At 40.0% G+C, this 18,377-nt stretch overlaps 1 protein-coding gene across 3 annotated transcripts in view; it reads left to right on the top strand.

Annotated features, from left to right (window-relative positions):
- The first annotated feature begins 392 nt into the window (after nt 1-392).
- The window catches only part of LOC125887662 (serine/threonine-protein kinase WNK1-like), a 31,365-nt gene continuing 13,380 nt past the window's right edge, over nt 393-18,377 (top strand). The window contains exons 1-8 of one of the 3 annotated variants that reach the window (XM_049574649.1): nt 393-621; nt 2,460-3,710; nt 13,743-13,915; nt 14,201-14,421; nt 16,056-16,213; nt 17,620-17,708; nt 17,802-18,021; nt 18,154-18,255. In XM_049574649.1, the coding sequence (XP_049430606.1) occupies nt 2,928-3,710; nt 13,743-13,915; nt 14,201-14,421; nt 16,056-16,213; nt 17,620-17,708; nt 17,802-18,021; nt 18,154-18,255 (1,746 nt within the window). In that variant the 5' untranslated portion in view covers nt 393-621; nt 2,460-2,927. Of the gene's footprint in view, nt 622-992; nt 1,080-1,100; nt 1,422-2,459; nt 3,711-13,742; nt 13,916-14,200; nt 14,422-16,055; nt 16,214-17,619; nt 17,709-17,801; nt 18,022-18,153; nt 18,256-18,377 lie in introns of those variants that run through there. The other 2 variants (XM_049574652.1, XM_049574650.1) reach the window with 2 other exon arrangements.

Genomic DNA, 18,377 nt, shown 5'->3' with positions numbered 1-18,377 from the left:
AAAATTTTTAAAGTTATAAAGAACTCAAAAGTATAGAAAGGCAAAGAACAATACATAAAATAATACAAGTGATAACAAACTACTAACAGCAAAATATGTATGTGGACAAACTTTACCTAATCAATATCTTACATGAACATATTCCAAAGAAATTATTATTAATTAATACTAAGCAATTTAGAATATGCTTATCATAGTATTTAGAATCAGTGTTATCTGATACGACCTATAAATGGTTTGTGATTTGAATTCACAGGTGTTTTGACTGTAAGTACAGCCTACATAAATCTATTGTTGCAGGAAATCATACAAAATTGATATGATGAAGGTGCTTCAAAGGGATCCATGTATGTGTGTGTTGTGGTTATGAGGTCATTCTTCACCGGCGCAGGCGCTTTCGGAAAAACCCGTTTCTTCGTCAATATGTAGCAACTGCGCCGCTTGTTTGTAAGAGAGCCCTCAAATCGCAACTCTGATATTAACTGACTGGGTAGCTTATCTGCCTGACATTTAAGGATAGTGTACATGTATTCCCCTTTTGTATATGGCAAGACGGATTAACGCTGTGAAGTCAATTTCAACGCCGATGGTCGTCAGTTGTGTTGTGGATACGATATTGAGGTAGGTCGCTATCTGCCACCCGGCACCGCTCTACGTTAGTTAGCTCGTGAGGGGTTACACTGCTAACGTAAGTGTTAGCAAAGCTAGATTCAACGAACTGCGGCAAGCTTAGCGTTGCTAAGCCGAAACAAACGTCATACAGAAGGTGTACCGCTTGGTCACGAATAGTTGCTGTTAACCACCTAGTAAATATATAATTTTAAAGTGAGTAATAACAACAAACGAAGCGCTACAGCTGTAAGCGCGTCAGGTAACATTAAATTGAATGGTGACAGCCAGGAGGAGGTGGGTCTAGCTTCTTAGGCCAGCCTAGCTAACGTTAGCTAGCTAGGTAGCAGTGGCGCTATTTCTCAAAGCCTGGTAGATTTCCAACTGGCGTCATACCGGACGAACGTATCCGGTGTGTTAGCACAGCTTGTAATGTTAATGATTCAGGATGGAAACTGGCCCAGGATACGGTAAAGTTGTCAATATAACGTAGAGTAACAAACGCTGGTGTTAATTGCTAACGGTTACAGATACGTTAAATATGGCGACACTAGCTAAGGGAAATAACTGTAACGTTAAGATGATATGCTAACAGCGGGGCGGAATACATTTTAAAAAGGCGTGACGTGGAAATCATTCATCGTTGGTTAACGTTTCACTGGTTAAAGATTAGCTAACACCGGCTAACTAGCTCTGTGCTAGCGGTGCTTGCTAGCAAGCTAACAAAGAGCCGTTGCTCCTCCTTGCTTTGTATGCTCGATGTTGCCATTTCAAATGGCTGTGGTGTCACTTACGAGGCGGCGGAGAAGTAGGTAAGTTACGTAGAAAAGGCTTCCGTTAATTAATACACTAATTTAATTAAGTCGTGCCGTCGTATCTCTGTTTTATTGGGATGTTACTGCTGCTAACATTACCAGGTTTGGGTCTGACATTGTGCTTTGCTGCGCTGGTAATGGCTGCAGCCATGGTAGGTTATAGATGACTAATAAGTAGTAAGATTGTCATTGCAAGTCTGCATATTTAGAAGGCCACTATAGACAAATTACAAAAATAGTCATGCCACATGGCACCAGTCTTTTGCATGTAACCTACAGTTTCGATATTGGTAGTTCATATTTGTGCAGCTCTAACGTTTAATGCTCAGAAGCGATTTTAACAATGAACTCACTATTAGTTGCTTAGACAGTATTCACTAACCCCATAAGTAGCATTATATGTGGTTTCCTGTTGTGGAGACTGAGGAATAATCAGCTGACAACTGTGCTCAATTAGTTACTTGTGGTCTTCAACAAATGTGAGGCATTGAGAGGTTAGTGTGTCATTCTGAATGGCTGTTGAACGCATTAGGCATTTGTGCCGCATTATGCACTTATAAAGGCTCATTTATATTGTCTACTTTATGTATAAACACTTAATGCTTACTTACAGATTAATGGAATGGTATACCAAGTGTCCATAGCTGTAAAATACAATAAAATTGCCTACTAGGACCTGCAATGAAGTAACTGTGAATGCAAGCATGGGCTTTTCATCGTTTGTCCTTGGGCAAGACAGCAAATCTTATCTTAATTTAAAGATATTTTTTTCCTTCAATGATCATTTGTGAATCACAAAATGGTGATTGAATACAGATGGTTCAGTGCAGTACAGTAGGCTGTGCACTGCATTAGATATGCAGTGTCTGCCAGCTTTCTTTCTGTTGACAGCAATGGTATTAAACTTCGTGTATACTGTAAATTCTACTTGTGAGCATTTAGGCTTGTCTCTTACAGATCTTGTTGACAATTGACATAATGTTGGTTACATTTTGAAACATGTTAGGCAGCTCTTTTTCTTTTTTTGTCTTGCAGAGAAACTGGACTGGAGCATATTCCGAGTGTCTGGCCTTCCTGCCTTTGCCTACAGTAGGAAGTTTGGTGCCTGTTTTGGGCCGTGCATGTTTGTTCCTCACCAGTGATTCCTTATGCTTGAGAGAAGCTGCACCCTGTGTCTTACAGGATGGATGGTGTGGACTTAAAGAGACTTGTTTGTCAACATCAGCACTCTGTGTTCTGCTTTGGTGTTCAGTCTTTTACCATTTACAAGAGAACACCTCCCATCCTACACCTCCCATCTCTGCACTATCTATATATAAAGACTGTCTTTGAGCAATAAAACAGTCAGCTGGAGATAGAAGTTGTAGGACTTTCTATCTTTTTTTTTTTCTTTTTAAAGCACAGATCGATACTGCTTGTATAAGCCTATATGGCGGACGTGGAAGTATCCTTATTTTAATTTTTCAGTCAGTGTACCCCCTTACTCCTAGTGTGGGTGGTGGGATGTCGGAAAAGCCAGACGACAAAATGGTGAAGTTCCTGGCTCCCCCTCAGAAGAGTGGAAATGGCCCCAGCTCTGGTTCAGATTCGATGGTGAGCGAGTGTCGGCCAACAGAAGTGAGACGCCGCCATCACACCATGGAACGTGATCGATGTAACCCTGAACACCGTTTCTTGCGTCGCAGTGTCATCAGTGATTCCAATGCTACAGCATTGGCCCTCCCTTTACCTAGCAAGATCCCCATCCCTGCACCTCAACGGGTTCAAGTACGAGAAGCCGTCCCCCAGCGGCAACAGGCTGCTGCTCCTCATTTGCCGCAGACAGAACTAAGTTTAGCTAAACATAAGTCCGCTGATAATGGAAGAGGAAGACAAGAAGGACAAGAAATAGCCAAGGTGGATGTAGTGCCTTCAGAGCAGGAGCCTGCCATCGTCCCAGATGCCTGTGATGGAGAGGTGGTGGTAGCAGCCCGCTCCATACCGAGCTTAGGAACAGAATTGCCTAGTCAAACAGAACCTGAAAGTACCACTGAGGTTAAGTCACATCAAGAAGAGGGGGAGGAAGAAGATAAGGATTCTGCCAAGGCAAGAGCAGAGGCAGAGCAGAGAGAAGCTGAGAAAAAGGTGCAAGAAGACATTGAAGAGGCAGAGACCAAAGCAGTGGGAACATCACCAGATGGGCGTTTCCTTAAGTTTGATATAGAAATCGGCCGTGGCTCCTTCAAGACTGTCTACAAGGGCTTGGACACTGAGACCACCGTGGAAGTGGCTTGGTGTGAGCTACAGGTATGAAAATGGGCTTATCATTATTCTTCCTGTGTTGCTTTTGCTATCACTTGTTTCTTTAACTGAGTCACCCTTAGTGTTCCATTCCTTCTGCAGGTGTCATCATCTCCTTTTGTTTAGGCCATTTGTTTTTATTGGGCCAAAGCCATTTCCTTTCACACTGTTACCTGAGCGTCAGCCTCTGTCATTTCCGCTCTGAGAGACATGGCAGGCATTTCCCTTTTCATTGTTTCGTTTTGCATTTGTCAGCAAAGTATACCAAAAAATGTATGCTGTAGCCCACCCTTGTTGACACGACCACCCTTTAGACTAAATGTCTAAAGTAACGTGTCTACTTCACCATAGGACATTGACAAATTACCAGAACTTGTCACGGCTTGTAGAATTCATATTTTTAACACTATGTCTAGGGGATACCAAGACACAGAAAACTCTTGGACTAGATTCAGGGTTAGACTTTGTTTTATGGCATTGGTAGTGTGCGGAGTTGACGTAGTCATGAAAATTATTTTCTTTATTCAGTGTTCACACTGGCAGAGGACATCACATACCATTTAAAAATATTGTTTAGAATTATCATAACAAGACATTAAAAGTAAAAAAAATCAACAAATTAGTATCAGCAAAAGGTAGGATTAATTATTTAGGTTATTGAAGATTTGGTATATCTAAACTGCCATAAAAGTTGGCAAAAGAGGAAGTAAGTAAAGAGTAAGAATGGCTTTAGTGATTATATTTTCCTGGGCTAAATGTGGCAACAGTAATAGTAATTGACTTACAGTTTTTAAAAGCATGACTAAGTTTTTATCTTGTCTTTAAATATATCTGTAAGCCTAAATATTTTTATTGAAACACTCTCATTGTTATATAAATGCAGAATCCCTACACTAAAGAATCCATTTTGCTTTTTAATCCACTTCTGCCCAATAGTTAGTGGTTTTCTTAAAAATACTTGTGAAAAAAATTGTCGCTGCGCTGTCTGTCCAGTTGAAGCAGCAACATGGCCCATAGCAAAGTTTGACCTCATTCACCACATGAATGTTTGCTTTTAGTGTCACGCTTTCGCCCAGTCACGAGAGGCTGAGGCCTCACACAGCAGCACATACAACCGTAGCTACACATGCACACTGGTTTCAGAACAATGTGAAGATTACAGACACGTGCCCCTCCCCCCTCACACAGACCTAATCACGCGCATGCTCAGTGCATTCCTGCTCTGAATGCCTGTGTGAATGCAAAGTGGGTCACATTCCTGATAGAGGAATCTCCTGTGTGAAGTGCAGCGGCCTGCCAAGGCCTGCTCCTAAACTATCAGTCCACCCTCAGCTCTTTTAACTTTCTTACATTTTCCCATATTTTATGTTTTATAACCCCTAACATTGAATTTCCCCTCAGGGGATTAATAAAGTAAATAAACTTAAACTTTATAAGTAAAACTCAATAAATAGTATTATAGTATTAAATAATGGAGGTAGGAAGGCATACTTATAAGTTTAGTTACTTACTTTGTTAGTATACATTAGACTTCATCTATGGTAAGATGCTTTACTGTGCTGTGTGACATAGATGTGAGATGAATGCTGCACTTAAATGCTGTTGATTGTGAAGTATTAGGGCTATAACTAATGATCAATGAACATAGCAAATTATCAGATCCAGGATACTAAAGAGATTTATGATTTTCTGGTGATTGAGTAATGGATTGATTGACTGAACGTTGAGACCAATCCGCATGTTATGGGACAGAAAAAGATTCTTGCTGTCTCCTGTGAGTTTGTGTGAAACCAAAATGTAGCCCCGTCTTCGTCGTGTGGTTTGTAGGAAACAATTCACCCATATAGACGAGATGTAATTGCCTCTCTTTTTTTGCCCATTTAAATTTGATGTAGGATCTAGCTGGGTTTTTGTTGGTTACTACTTTTATTGGTGCAAAGAAGTGATTTGTAGAAACGTTTTACAGTTGAATGAGAAAACAGCTTTGTTTTATTCACGTGGGCAGTTCTGAAATATGAACATGTAACATGATACCCTCATTCCCCTTCCTTCCTCTCTCAACTCAAGAGTTTCAGTGTTAGAAACTGTTCAGCTATATATGAGAAGCTGAAATCCCCTCTCACATGGTTGTTAAAGCTGTCCCATGATCACTCAAGAGCTTGTCTTACTTTCCCCATACACCTTGAGGGACATGCATAGTGGAATTTTATGTTACAATACATTGTATTTAGTAGGATGAATGTTTAGAGGGCATATTTAGTCGAGTGTAATGGCAAAATACATTTATTTTCTGTATTGTTTAGTGTCTTTTCAAACATTCATTTAATTACAGCCAATTTTTCTTAAGAGCTTTTAGCAGTAGCAGACATATAATGACCATTTTCTACTTTTCTTCCGGGGTTGCATGAAAAATTGAATTACCCTCCTAAAAAGCAAATTTCGCCAGCACAAATTTTAAGAAAGTGGGGGTTCATCTGGTCGTTTTGCTTATTGTTTTGTTTCCTGTTTATGCCAGAATCAGTGAGGCAGAAAGTAATCAGCCTCACCACTTGTTTGCTCACTGGGAATTTGGTGTCAGCTGGAAGCAACAGCCGAACTTTGGCCTCTGTGTTAATGAAACAAGTTGGACAGGTTTTCCTTCATAAGATCCCTTAATCTTACCTAAACATGTCAAAAATCCTGGAGCCACACTAGCAGTTCTGTAAGGCTTTAATGCTCTATATTACATGCCAGAAAACAATGAAAAATGGTTTGCTACTCTCAAATCTCTGCATTAGTAGGGTATATAATGTAAAGTTTGACCTTACGTGTGACACAAATGTGTTTTTACTTGATTTTTAATTTAGTACAATTATATGTCAGGGTACCATCTATAAAGAAACTATGTCAAACAAAGAGAAGAGATCCTTTAAGACCCCGGTTTTATGGAACTGAAATAACACTTTAATCTCAAAAGATAACACGAGACTTACTATTGTTTGTTTAAGAGGTGTGCTGTCATGACCTGAAGTTTTACACAAGTGGAAATTTAGTGCCAAAAGTCATGACAAGCTCTTCAGTAGTCAGAAATCTCTCCCTTTGGTTCAGAGTGACACCAATGGACCAACAAATCCACTTTGCTTTCCCTCAAGTTACGCCTCAGTCATGGCTAGAAGCTTTAGTGTGTGAAGTTTAAATAAAATGCCCCTGGCTTATCCAGTCTGAGAGGCCATCTGTCCACAATCGTCTAAGAATTTCTAGGCGTCCACCCCTTTTCACCCATCCATGAACCCACACATTTGTTTCAGATCTCACGTTGCAGGCATATCTGAACAATAAGTAGGTCACCACAGAGAGGAAGTTGAGGGAAAGAAAGGAATAAATCCAGGAACCTCCCCTTTCTTGCTCACCCTTCTATCCTCAACCATGTCATCTTCCTCTCGCTTCCTCCCCACCTCCTTCTTCTCCAGTCCTGGCAAAAGCCAAACATTGAAAGATGAGAAAGAAAAGTCACACATCCTTTAGAAGTTATGGAAGCTGCCCATCCAGCTGGCAGATGGCATCCGCTGGGAGTGACACGCTATGCACAAGTAGTCTAGCATAGTGATTCTCTCTGTAATTACTCCTCATGATTGCTAGTTTTTAAACTTACCATAAGATTTTAGATATTAATGGATCATATCTATTTTTTAGATACGAGAAATTACGGGAAAATTATAACATTTTGTGAATTGAAATTTCCTTATTGCGTTATCCGCATTCCTCTGAAACCAGTAAAGAACTTAACAGTAGCTAACCTGTTAGTGTCAAGCGGCAAAATTTAAACCATTTACTTATGTTAAGACAGATAATCTGTGCTGCAGTATTGTAAAGCATTGATAATACACTAGCTATGAGAGTGCAGTGATAATTGCCTTTGTCCCATGACAGCTGTATTTCTGTATGAGTTAACATTAGGGGCTGTGCACTTAGTCACAAATTCTTTAAGTTCAGTTGCATATACAGTTTATTACACTAAAAGAATTCAAGTGTAATGAAGTGCATCATCGAGGAGTGGCATGTCAATTCATAAAACAGCAGAATTGAATGCGGGCTTTGTGCATCACAGCACTTAAAATAGACCTGAAAGCAGGCTTGACACGAGGTCCTTATTCCCTTCTGACTATAACTATGGAGGGTTATGACCTTTTAAAGAGGATGTCTTAAATTACTGACCCAGATTTTGAGAATGACAATGTCATTTTTAACCTATATATGTTTGATCATTTAGTATTGTTGGTAAAATGTGTATATTTCATAGGTTATTTGTGGGAGGTGGAAGTGACCACTGACTGCTTTGTCTGTATATTTCAAGACATGCTTAAAGGGTTGTCTAAATCTGATAAAGCTGTTTCTACTCGACACAGACCAGCAACACATGCCTGGTGTATAATTTATAGAAAGAAAGTCAACGGTTTTAAACAGCAGTGGTCAGAATTATTGTGGTTATTTTCTCTAATTACTCAGCCCTTTTTCAGATGTTGGGTTTTTATTTATTTGAGCAAAAATGTGCCTCGCCTGCAGCTACTAAACACGTTTCATACTTGACTTAAGCATTCATTGGCCAATAAAGTATTAGATGTTTTCATAAACTATTAGATGTGGCACAGAATTATATGGATTTTAGTGGTAATGCATGATATGAATGTTACGTTCTACATTATCTGTGGATTAACAAGTGATGCCAGGATTTTGCCTATTTATTCTAATGGAGTTGGTTGCCTGGCACATATGCCAAAAAAGTTTACTTCCACGTTTTCTTCTTCTTCTTTCACTGACCCAGCCCATGAGTTCCTGCTTGGCTCATAGACTTTACATTGTGATGACTTCACAGATTTCTAAATCACTATTCTTGGCTTGATTAAAGTTTTACAAACATGAAATCACCATGGCTAAAAAAATGCAATAGAAAGATTCCTAATTCACTTTGTTTGCAGTTTGAGGTGTTCTGTCAGCAGTGTCACAGATGTTTCTTTTACAGAGAGAAAGAGCATTTTCTCCATAGACCACCTATAGGGAAAATGCTCTTTGGGCTGCAGGGGATTTTTTTGCTGCAGTATCGCAAGTGACCATTGGGAAAATTTTGCTTCAGGCTGAGTGGCTTTCCTGGGGTTCTGATTTGAAGTGGATAGCTTGTTTTTGTTTTTTCTCTTGTTTTAACCACATTTAAATTAGATGAATAATCATACTGGCACATGTGAAATGACCTGGATGAATCATGTTGTCTTCTGTGGACAGTTTGAATAACAGTCGCACAGTGATCTTCGGCTTCATTGCCATGTGTCACAGTGTCATGGGAGCACCAAAAACCTTTATTTACAGAGTCATACTGCTTTTAATGCAATAACTAAGTAGCATTTGGGGTGGAACTGTTTGACATGTCATTTTGGCTTTCAGGCCCATCAGCCGTGACCGAGATCCCAACCAATGTTACCCGGAGGGCATCATGTAGCCCTCAATGTCAGCCTCAGAGCAGACTTCAGAGCAGGGACCTGACAAAGCCAGCCCTTGGCATGATCACAGGCTTTTTTTAAAGTCTATTTTTAGGATTGTTGAGTTATTTATGATGGCCTTTGCCTAGGAGCAGTATTTTCTGCTCTGCTTTGGTGATACTGTAGTTAACCAGCATTAGATGTGATTCACATTAGCTGGAAATACTTCAGGTCATGGAGTTGTTCTGATAGTGTTAGGGCGTGGCAGTTGTGGTTGAATATAAAACTAGCACAGTTTTAATAGCAGTATTTTTTTGATGTTATACAACATGAAATGGCCAATGCCTTCAAAATCACATAAAAAAACATATAGCTTTTCAATGCAGTGAACCATGTTCCTCTGTTTGGAAAAAAATGCCATATGGATACAGACCCTTATGCATTACTTCAGAGAAAACACCTTACAGGTCAAACAGGACCATCAGAAATTGATTTTGTTTGTTGTAAATAGTGTACTCACAATTGTTAGTTTGGATGATGTTAGTATCATTACAGCACAATTTGGCTTAAAGTAAGTAACGGATTGAACTGTTGCCCTGTCCTATCCTATATAACATCCTGTCTTGTATTGCTGGACTACATCTAGGTCTGGGCAATAAATCAAAGTTGATTCATTGCTGAACTGAAGCAGTGAGATCATGGTTTCCGATAAGTGTTGTGCTGACTTTGCAGGGATGGTCCAAATCAAAGTGTTGACTAATCTGATTTTAACAAGTGTTTAAAATGAATTTCAGTATTGTTCACCGTCCTCATGTAACTTGTGTGTGTGCATATTATATTATTCACACCCACACATTTGCACTACTGTATCTACCCATGCACTCTATCTCTTGCTTTATCATACTCAGAGACTCCATAAGGACAGTTTCTCTCAGCTGAGAGTTATTATATTGCAGGAAGCGGTGGCAACACAGCTATTTAGTGAGCTGACTCATGCCCACTCTGTCAGATGCTGCTGTGATTCAGCTGCAGCTGCTGTTGCCCTCTGAGTGTCTGGCAGGTTAAGTTTCGAATTTATAGACATTTAAAGCCTCTCCCTGAAAATGGTACGAAGACCATGGTGATACTGTCAACTATAGGAAAATATGTATACATAATCTGTGAAAGAAACATCAAGGATTTGATCTAAGGTTTTGAAGTAATGATTTAAAGCCTGATAATCGGGTTTTACAAGTTCATACGTCTTTGGGAGTTTCTCAAGCCAGGCAATTAAGTTCAAAGGTGGGGGTGTGTGTGTGTAAGTGGTGCTGAGGTGGGACAAGTTAGCCACATCAACCTCAGTGATAGGCAGAGACACCTTTCAATTGAACAAACGTGCCTGAAACATTATTTTTCCTTTTGCTTTTGTTGAAAATCTGATGGAGATGAACCACAGTAACGAAAGAAAGGGAGATAATATGCAAGAAAGGGCTCTGAAGTGAAACCATGGCACCAAGACTGCAATCTGAACAACAAACCTTTGGCCTGCAAAGACACTTAGACGTTTCTAAAAAATCTCAGTATCTTAGGATCTATCTAACCGAACCGTATTTGTCAAATTTGCTCCCAGAATACACATTGGAAGATGTGATGTAGAATATAAGATATTGCAGCATAATCTGAAAATATGCATAGACTTCGATATTTTTTTACCGCCGTCTTCTGTGGCCATTGCCATTTGGTCAGCACACTTGTGAAATGACTGTCCTGCTTTCTTCATCTCTTCAGCTATTAAGTTAAATCTAAATCTTTTATTTGTTAAAGATAAGTAAATTAAAGTGACGTAATTTAAATGTTATGTAGCCATAGTAGTGATGAGATAAAGCATTTCTGTTTGTTTCCCTTCCATTGTTCATTGAGTGGTGAATATTTGGCTTCCCTGATCAAGATTTGTGGATGTACCAGAGGCTACCAGGCACCGTTCCAAGTGACATTAACAGCAGGACACAGCACAGGCCAAAGAACTCTTTCAAGTGACAGTGCAAAGAAGTGTGATGTGTGTCTTATAACTGTGAGACTGTAAATTCGGGGAGGGTTTTTATAGGCCCTGGGTCTTGCGTAATTTTAAGTGGTAAGGAAGCTATGTAATTAGTTCATCCAAGCTTATGCTGAGTAAGTCTTGGAAAATGTTAGGAGGGTAGGGGTGTTGGGGTGTGTGTAGGATATTTTTTTCAACCTCTTTGCATAAGTTGAAGTAGATATCAGTTTAGCAGGGTGAATGTTTTATCTCATACAGGGAGTACAGTTTTGAAGTCTGGACTTGTTCATTTGTTTTAATGAGTCATTAGGGTTGCAACGATATGAGATTTTCATGGTATGATAACCATCTCAAAATATTTCGCTGTTTCATGGTATCACAGTTTTATAGAATTAATATTATTATCAATCCAATTGATCCTTCAAGAAATGAAAATAGAACGGTTGTCTTTGGTTGAACAAACGTTTTATCACTACAATTGAAACTTGAAACCATTTTTTAAAATGAAAGTATGTGCAAAAAGTCTTCCTTTTGAAAATGACTAAAATACAGGGGAAATTCTCTGACTAGTTGCATTTTTTCCCCCCAATATCATATATAAGCTAATGTACTCGGTATGATAACCTTCAATTTTCATATCACAGCATACCTTGAAACCAGTATACCGCTGCAACCCTAGTCATCAATATGGAAATGTGCCTACAGTGGAATAGCTTTCAGTAGTATGTTAGTTGGGTATCTGTCGGGGTTGGTGTGCTGCAGACCCTAGGCTGTGAACTCTGAGGCTGTGAATGCTGCCATGGATGTTTTGCATGACGCAGATAGAGAGGGGAACCACTGCCCCAATAGATAATACTCTGGAAAGTAGGTCAGTTGGTCCAACTGTATGGTGGAGCCTCCATTACACGCCCATCTTTCTCCACCTTCTGTTTCCTGACATTTCTTTCTGATTCGGTGTCCTCCCTTGCCTCTAATTGTTTACATACGTTTCACTTTAACTTCTCGTTTCCATCTGCTCTGTGTGCCCCCAGACACTGAAAACATTCAACCTCAAACCTCCAAAATACCCCCCCACAAAGTTTCAGTTATGTTTTTCTTTCAGCGATATCAGTCACTTGAGGGTTTTCTGTCTTTTGCTGACACACAAAGTTAAATCCTCCACTCACAAATGGGCTGAATTTCCTGGACAGCCTGGACTATGGCCAGGTCCCTGGGGGTTTCAAGGGAGGTCTTTGGCTGCATGGTTTCACTGGGCTTGTCTAACTGGTATGGGCTTGCTGCTCCATAGTCATGCATGCTGCAAATGTAGGTCATGCCAGGAGTTACTTATGAAACTTGAGAGGGGCGGTTTTATGCATTTCACATTTTTTGTTAATATGCAAACCCTGCGAAACACGTTATTGCCAATCCTTATTCATATATCAGTCACTTTATGGTATGTTGAATCCTATTGGGCAAACAGTGCTATCAGCTTTTCAAACACTGTGCTATGATTCACTGACAAACCCGTCAGCTGCCAGACATATGTTTGCTGTTATCATCTATAGCTTTGTTCAGAATACAGGCCACTGTGAGCACAATATTAACCCCATACTGGATACAGTTGGTGTCTGAAGGGCAGGGCAATACAGCATTGATAATATTTATTATAATCTATCATTCTTGGCATTGAATGATACACAGTTTTGTCTGAATTAACAGTACGAACCAAGCCAAAATCCCAATTTAAAAGAAAAAAGCACACATTATATTGTTGTGATATACATTTTCTGAAACACTAAAACAGGAGGATCTTAACGTGATATAATGTATATTCATATGGTCTTCTGGTTATGATGATGATTTATTTGTTGTTAATTCTTCCACAAGGCCTACTTAAACCTACTTCAAAGTTGTGTGCGCTTGTTGAGATGAGCATATCTTGTGTTGTATAGTGAAAAGGTTTATAAAGGGGACAGATTTGAGTCGGTCTAACAAGCTTGATTTATTGTCTGTTTGTTTGAGATTATAGTTGACGCTGTACTGATCTTCTCTAATTCTCAGTCATGCTGTGGCTCTTTTCTCATTTTGGTTTCTTGGAATCTAGGACAAAGCTAGACACATTTCATTTGGTTCACAGTAGGCTACCAGAGAAAACAGGGCCATATCCTTTTGCCCCCAACTGTATGTATTTGTACTTGTGCCAGAGTATACGTGCAATTCTGGGCATGTAGAAGGAAATGTAAACTTGCACCACCTTTCAGTTCAACTTTCAAAGGCTTTTTATTTAGTTTGAATCCTTTAGATTTCCTGTTTCTTCACTGCTCAAACATGAAGTATCAAGTTTATTGTAAAATGTTTTCTGATGACTGGGCACATTGATGTGCTTCCTGGGTTAGGATTAGAAATAAATCTGTACTTGGCATTTGTATTAATAGTCCTCATTATGCCAGATATTTTCACATTGTTGTTTTTGTCACTAATGTATTGTCAAAAAAAATTAATCGACCCAAATTAATCTGTACATATCTATAAGTAGTGCTGCCCTCATGATGTGTGAAATCTTTAAATATTTCCTTTCTTCTTCTGCAGGATCGTAAGCTGTCGAAGACAGAGAGGCAGCGCTTTAAGGAGGAAGCAGGGATGCTAAAGGGACTACAGCATCCCAACATTGTCCGCTTTTACGACTCCTGGGAGGGACCCTCCAAAGGCAGGAAGTGCATTGTACTGGTCACTGAACTCATGACTTCTGGCACACTCAAAACGTAAGTCTCAGATGTGCTGGAGCTGACAAACACACTAACCCAGAACTCATAGATACTTTGTACACAACACATGTCTGTGATATTTCATAAAAAAGATTATATTGACTCTTGATTTTAAATATTCTGACCATTTGTCTTATAAGTTAATTAAAATATAATGTAAATGCATTTACTTGAGTTTGGTACTTTTATTAAGAAGTGAACAAGAACATCCAACATTTTGTAGCATTATTAGTTTCGTGCTCTTGAGAGGTTGTGTGAACATTGTGATCTCTTTTCTTGTAGATATCTGAAGAGGTTCAAGGTGATGAAAATTAAAGTGCTGCGCAGCTGGTGTAGACAAATCCTCAAGGGGCTCCACTTCCTTCATACTCGGGCTCCCCCCATCATCCATAGGGACCTTAAGTGCGACAATATTTTCATCACAGGCCCAACAGGATCTGTCAAGATTGGAGACTTGGGACTGGCCACACTCAAGCGTGCATCATTTGCGAAGAGTGTTATAGGTACGACTCCAAAGTCATTTCTACCTTCTGGTCCCTGTCCTGCTGTGGGGCAGTGTCTTTTCTGAGGTCGTATTGTATTTGTATGGAACATGATGGTGTTTAAAGAGGGTACTTTCCTTTGGCTTGTTTTTCTGACGATGTGGTTCAAAAACAGACCACAGCGTTTCAGCTGTCTCTCAAACCACAGCTCAAATGGAGGCCAAATACTGTGGTAATCTTACAGATAACCACAAGGCTTTCTCTCTTTGCACTCGCACAGTGACTCTATCAAGTTTGGTCATTGTACAGATCATTTCTGTTCTATGTTTCTCCAAAAAAAAGAGAGGGTTTTTTTTTCCAGGCACCTACTGAATGTAAGTAGCGCCTAACGTTTCTCATACTATTAAATATTAATATCATTATTATAATAGTTGTCATGCCTTCTTGCAGGCTAACCTGGCCATGGCTTAAGGTATGGCCTTTGCTTCTGTCTTAGACTGGTCTTTGTTCTGTGGTTTGGAAATATGTGGTCTGTTTGCCAGATATACCTATGATGTTTAACATCTCTTTCTATGGGTTTGCCTCAACAGGTTTTTTTTTTCTAGTGTTTGTCTCTTACTGTCTTTTAAAATATTGCAGGGCCGCAGAATCTTTTTGATCCATCTTTGTGTCCTGGGAGCTCTCCCCACTTTCTCTCTGTCAGCCTTTTGTCTTTGTTTTTTGTTTGTTTTATTGATTTTTCTTTTTTTTTTTTTTTTTTTTACTTTCACATTCTTGGGTATGTTTTTAAAATGTAGGCTCTAGCCTCAGCTGTGCCCCATTCTGCTGTTTGGAATGAATAGGGTACTGCTGGTCATTGAGTAAGTATGAACTTTTATGGGCTGGCCTGGTAAGTGTGACAGTGTGCTGTAACACACATCAATATCAAAAACAATTACATCCAAATAACCAGTTTTTCTGTGTAAGACCTGAGATTGAAAGTAAAATGATCAATTAAAAGAGCAAAGCCGATGTGCAAAGACACACTGCTGAGCACAGCAACTAGCTATGGGATCTGCTTCTCTCAGCCTTGACCGTAACAGTTTCCTCCTGCAGGTCAAGAGGAGATGGTAAGTCAGACTTCGAAAGGTGAGTGTACTATAAAAACAATGTGGTATTAAGGTAAGGTCTTGACAAAAGTTCCATAGCTAGTCATATTTCTCCTGCAGGGATCATTAGCATCCCTTTGAACAAATTACACAGTATTCTGGCCTGTGTATTATTCTTTTGAACATTGCAAATAACATTCATTTCGGCAACAAGTGTGTTCTGCACATTGGCTACCTCAGTCACAATCTTATATCCCAACATGTTAAGGTCTTACACAGACAAACACGTGCTTTCTTCTCTGCAGTCTAACTGAGCCCAGCTTCTCCCTCCTTTTTTGTTTTCTGTCTCTTTTTTGCTTTCCTCCCCCTTTTTCTTTTTTTTTTTCTGTCTCTCTATTCCAACTTTCACCTCACAGGTTCTACCCCCAGGAGACGTCAACAGGCTCCACTCATCCTCCTCTTCCTCAACCCCTCATGGGTTAGAGGAGCAGAGGGGCAATGGGTTGTGAGAAGCCCACTCAATCAGTAAGGGAGTTCGAGAGTTCTGAATAGTTGTTTTGATTTAAGGTACCCCTGAGTTCATGGCGCCTGAGATGTATGAGGAGAAGTACGACGAGTCAGTGGATGTGTATGCCTTTGGAATGTGCATGCTGGAGATGGCCACCTCAGAGTACCCTTACTCAGAGTGCCAGAATGCTGCACAGATCTACCGCAGAGTCACTAGCGTAAGTCTTCTTTTTGACCCTTAATGTCACCCCTCTGCCCTGCCTTCACCTCTTCCTATGTGCCAAGAAGGCTAGTGTCCCATTCTGGAATGATTTTATATTGCTGCTGACACCTCTTTATCAAGCTTACTTCACGTTTTCTATCTCCTACTATTTTATTTCACCTCACAAGATAAGTGTGTTACTGTATCTCCCAGATTAGTTCCTGTTGCCGTTTTTAAAGAACCCACAAACCTAGTAGACGTCCAAGAAAAACATGTCATTTAACAAGCACTTTGTGTTTCACCTCACACAGGATTTCTTTGTTGTTCCTTTTGAATTATGGTATATGTGGGTTAGGCACGTAGACCTGAGGCGTGAATGAATGAAAAGACACTGAACAAGCTCAGTCCTGCTGTTTTCGTAATGGCCAATGGTTCAGTCTTGTGACGCTGCCAGAAGGGCAGTAACTGTCATAGGAAAAACACATAGTTGTAGCCTTACTGGTGTCGTAGTCACTGATATGATTCATACATTTGCAATCACAAGAGTCTCATAGATAAAGAGGTTGTTCCTAGAGTGTCTACAGAATTGGCCTTGAAATCCATATCAATACCCTCAGTTTATCATTAACTGAAAAGTACAAATACTGATGTCACTGCCACATCACTCAACAGAGGATTTTTCTGTTTACCCCACTGATTAGTTTAGAGTTTTTTGGCTCTCTTTAGTAGCCACAAATAGCTCATACTGCAGAGCAGCAAACACAGTTGAGAAACAAAGTGTTATTGTATCGTTGAGCCTACATTTGAGTAGTGTCACATGCTTTGGTTTTACAGTAGTATTCCTTGGGGATATGGGCTGTTGTTCTTCCTGTTCTGTCATTCAGCTCAGCTGTTTAGCCAGTCCCCCATTTTCTTGTAGCACCATACAGTTTCCTGTTGCTTTTGGCTCATTTCATCGTCTCTCATCTCCTCTACTGACTTATGTCCTCCCTTTCCAATCACTTGACATCCTGCAATTTTTATATGACACCCAGTTGAAAGTATGCCATCCTTAAGATATTATATAAAGGTGCTGTATGTAACTCTGGAGAGAGATGGTCGATTGTTGTGTCTTATTCCCCGGTTGGGGTTGGTAGTCAGACCGAGCTATCAACGATCTGGGAATAAGAAACATCTTTCCCCAGAGTTACATAAAGCACTTTTAACATTAGCATAGTGTCCTAAAGGAAACCCCTTCCACTTCATGCTGTGTCTTTTGATATTCATTCTGAAACACAATTGAAAGAGGAAGTTAGTTTAAAGTTCCCAGTCATCTGGCATACATGAAATGTCTCTATGGTTCTGAAAAAGACAACAAGGTAATACGAAAAGGTCAAATGTGAAGAAGACCCATTCTCATTCAGGGTTCTGTGTTTCCTGTAGGGGGTGAAGCCGGGCAGCTTCGACAAGGTGGCCATTCCTGAAGTGAAGGAGATCATCGAGGGTTGCATTCGCCAGAACAAGGACGAGAGGTCCCTAACTTAACAGCCCATTTAACAGTTTAAGGGTTGTCCAGCTCTCCAGGAAAACATACATTTGCTCACAGCATGTCTCCCTCTATTTAGGTACTCGATCAAGGACCTGCTGAACCATGCCTTCTTCCAGGAGGACACAGGGGTGCGTGTGGAGTTGGCAGAGGAGGACGATGGAGAGATGGAGGCTATTAAGCTGTGGCTGAGAATTGAAGATGTAAAGAAACTCAAGGGGAAGTACAAAGACAACGAAGCTATTGAGTTTTCTTTTGACCTCAACAAAGACGTCCCAGATGATGTGGCTCAGGAAATGGTGAATTTAACTTTTAATAGTTTAATCAGGCTTTTAAAAAATGCAACAGCTCATGAATACTGTCACTATTACAGACTGTATGACCAGTGAAATGTTCATTGCTGAATTGTATGTCATGTCTTTGTGCTGTAGGTTGAGTCTGGTTATGTGTGCGATGGTGACCACAAGACCATTGCAAAGGCCATAAAGGACAGGGTGTCTCTAATCAGCCGCAAGAGAGCACAGCGGCAGCAGGTGTGTCCATGCTCACCTTAGTGTATCTAATATCACTTACGTTTATAATTTCCTTAAGTGCTTTGCTTGAATTCTTATTTCAGTCATGTTTGTACCTGAGCTCTGATGTTTAGATGTCAATT

Source organism: Epinephelus fuscoguttatus, linkage group LG4, assembly GCF_011397635.1.
Source record: "Epinephelus fuscoguttatus linkage group LG4, E.fuscoguttatus.final_Chr_v1".
In the NCBI taxonomy this organism is placed as follows: Eukaryota; Metazoa; Chordata; class Actinopteri; order Perciformes; family Serranidae; genus Epinephelus; species Epinephelus fuscoguttatus.
Note: the sequence above shows the minus strand (reverse complement) of the source record. Positions and strands in the feature narration are given on the sequence as shown.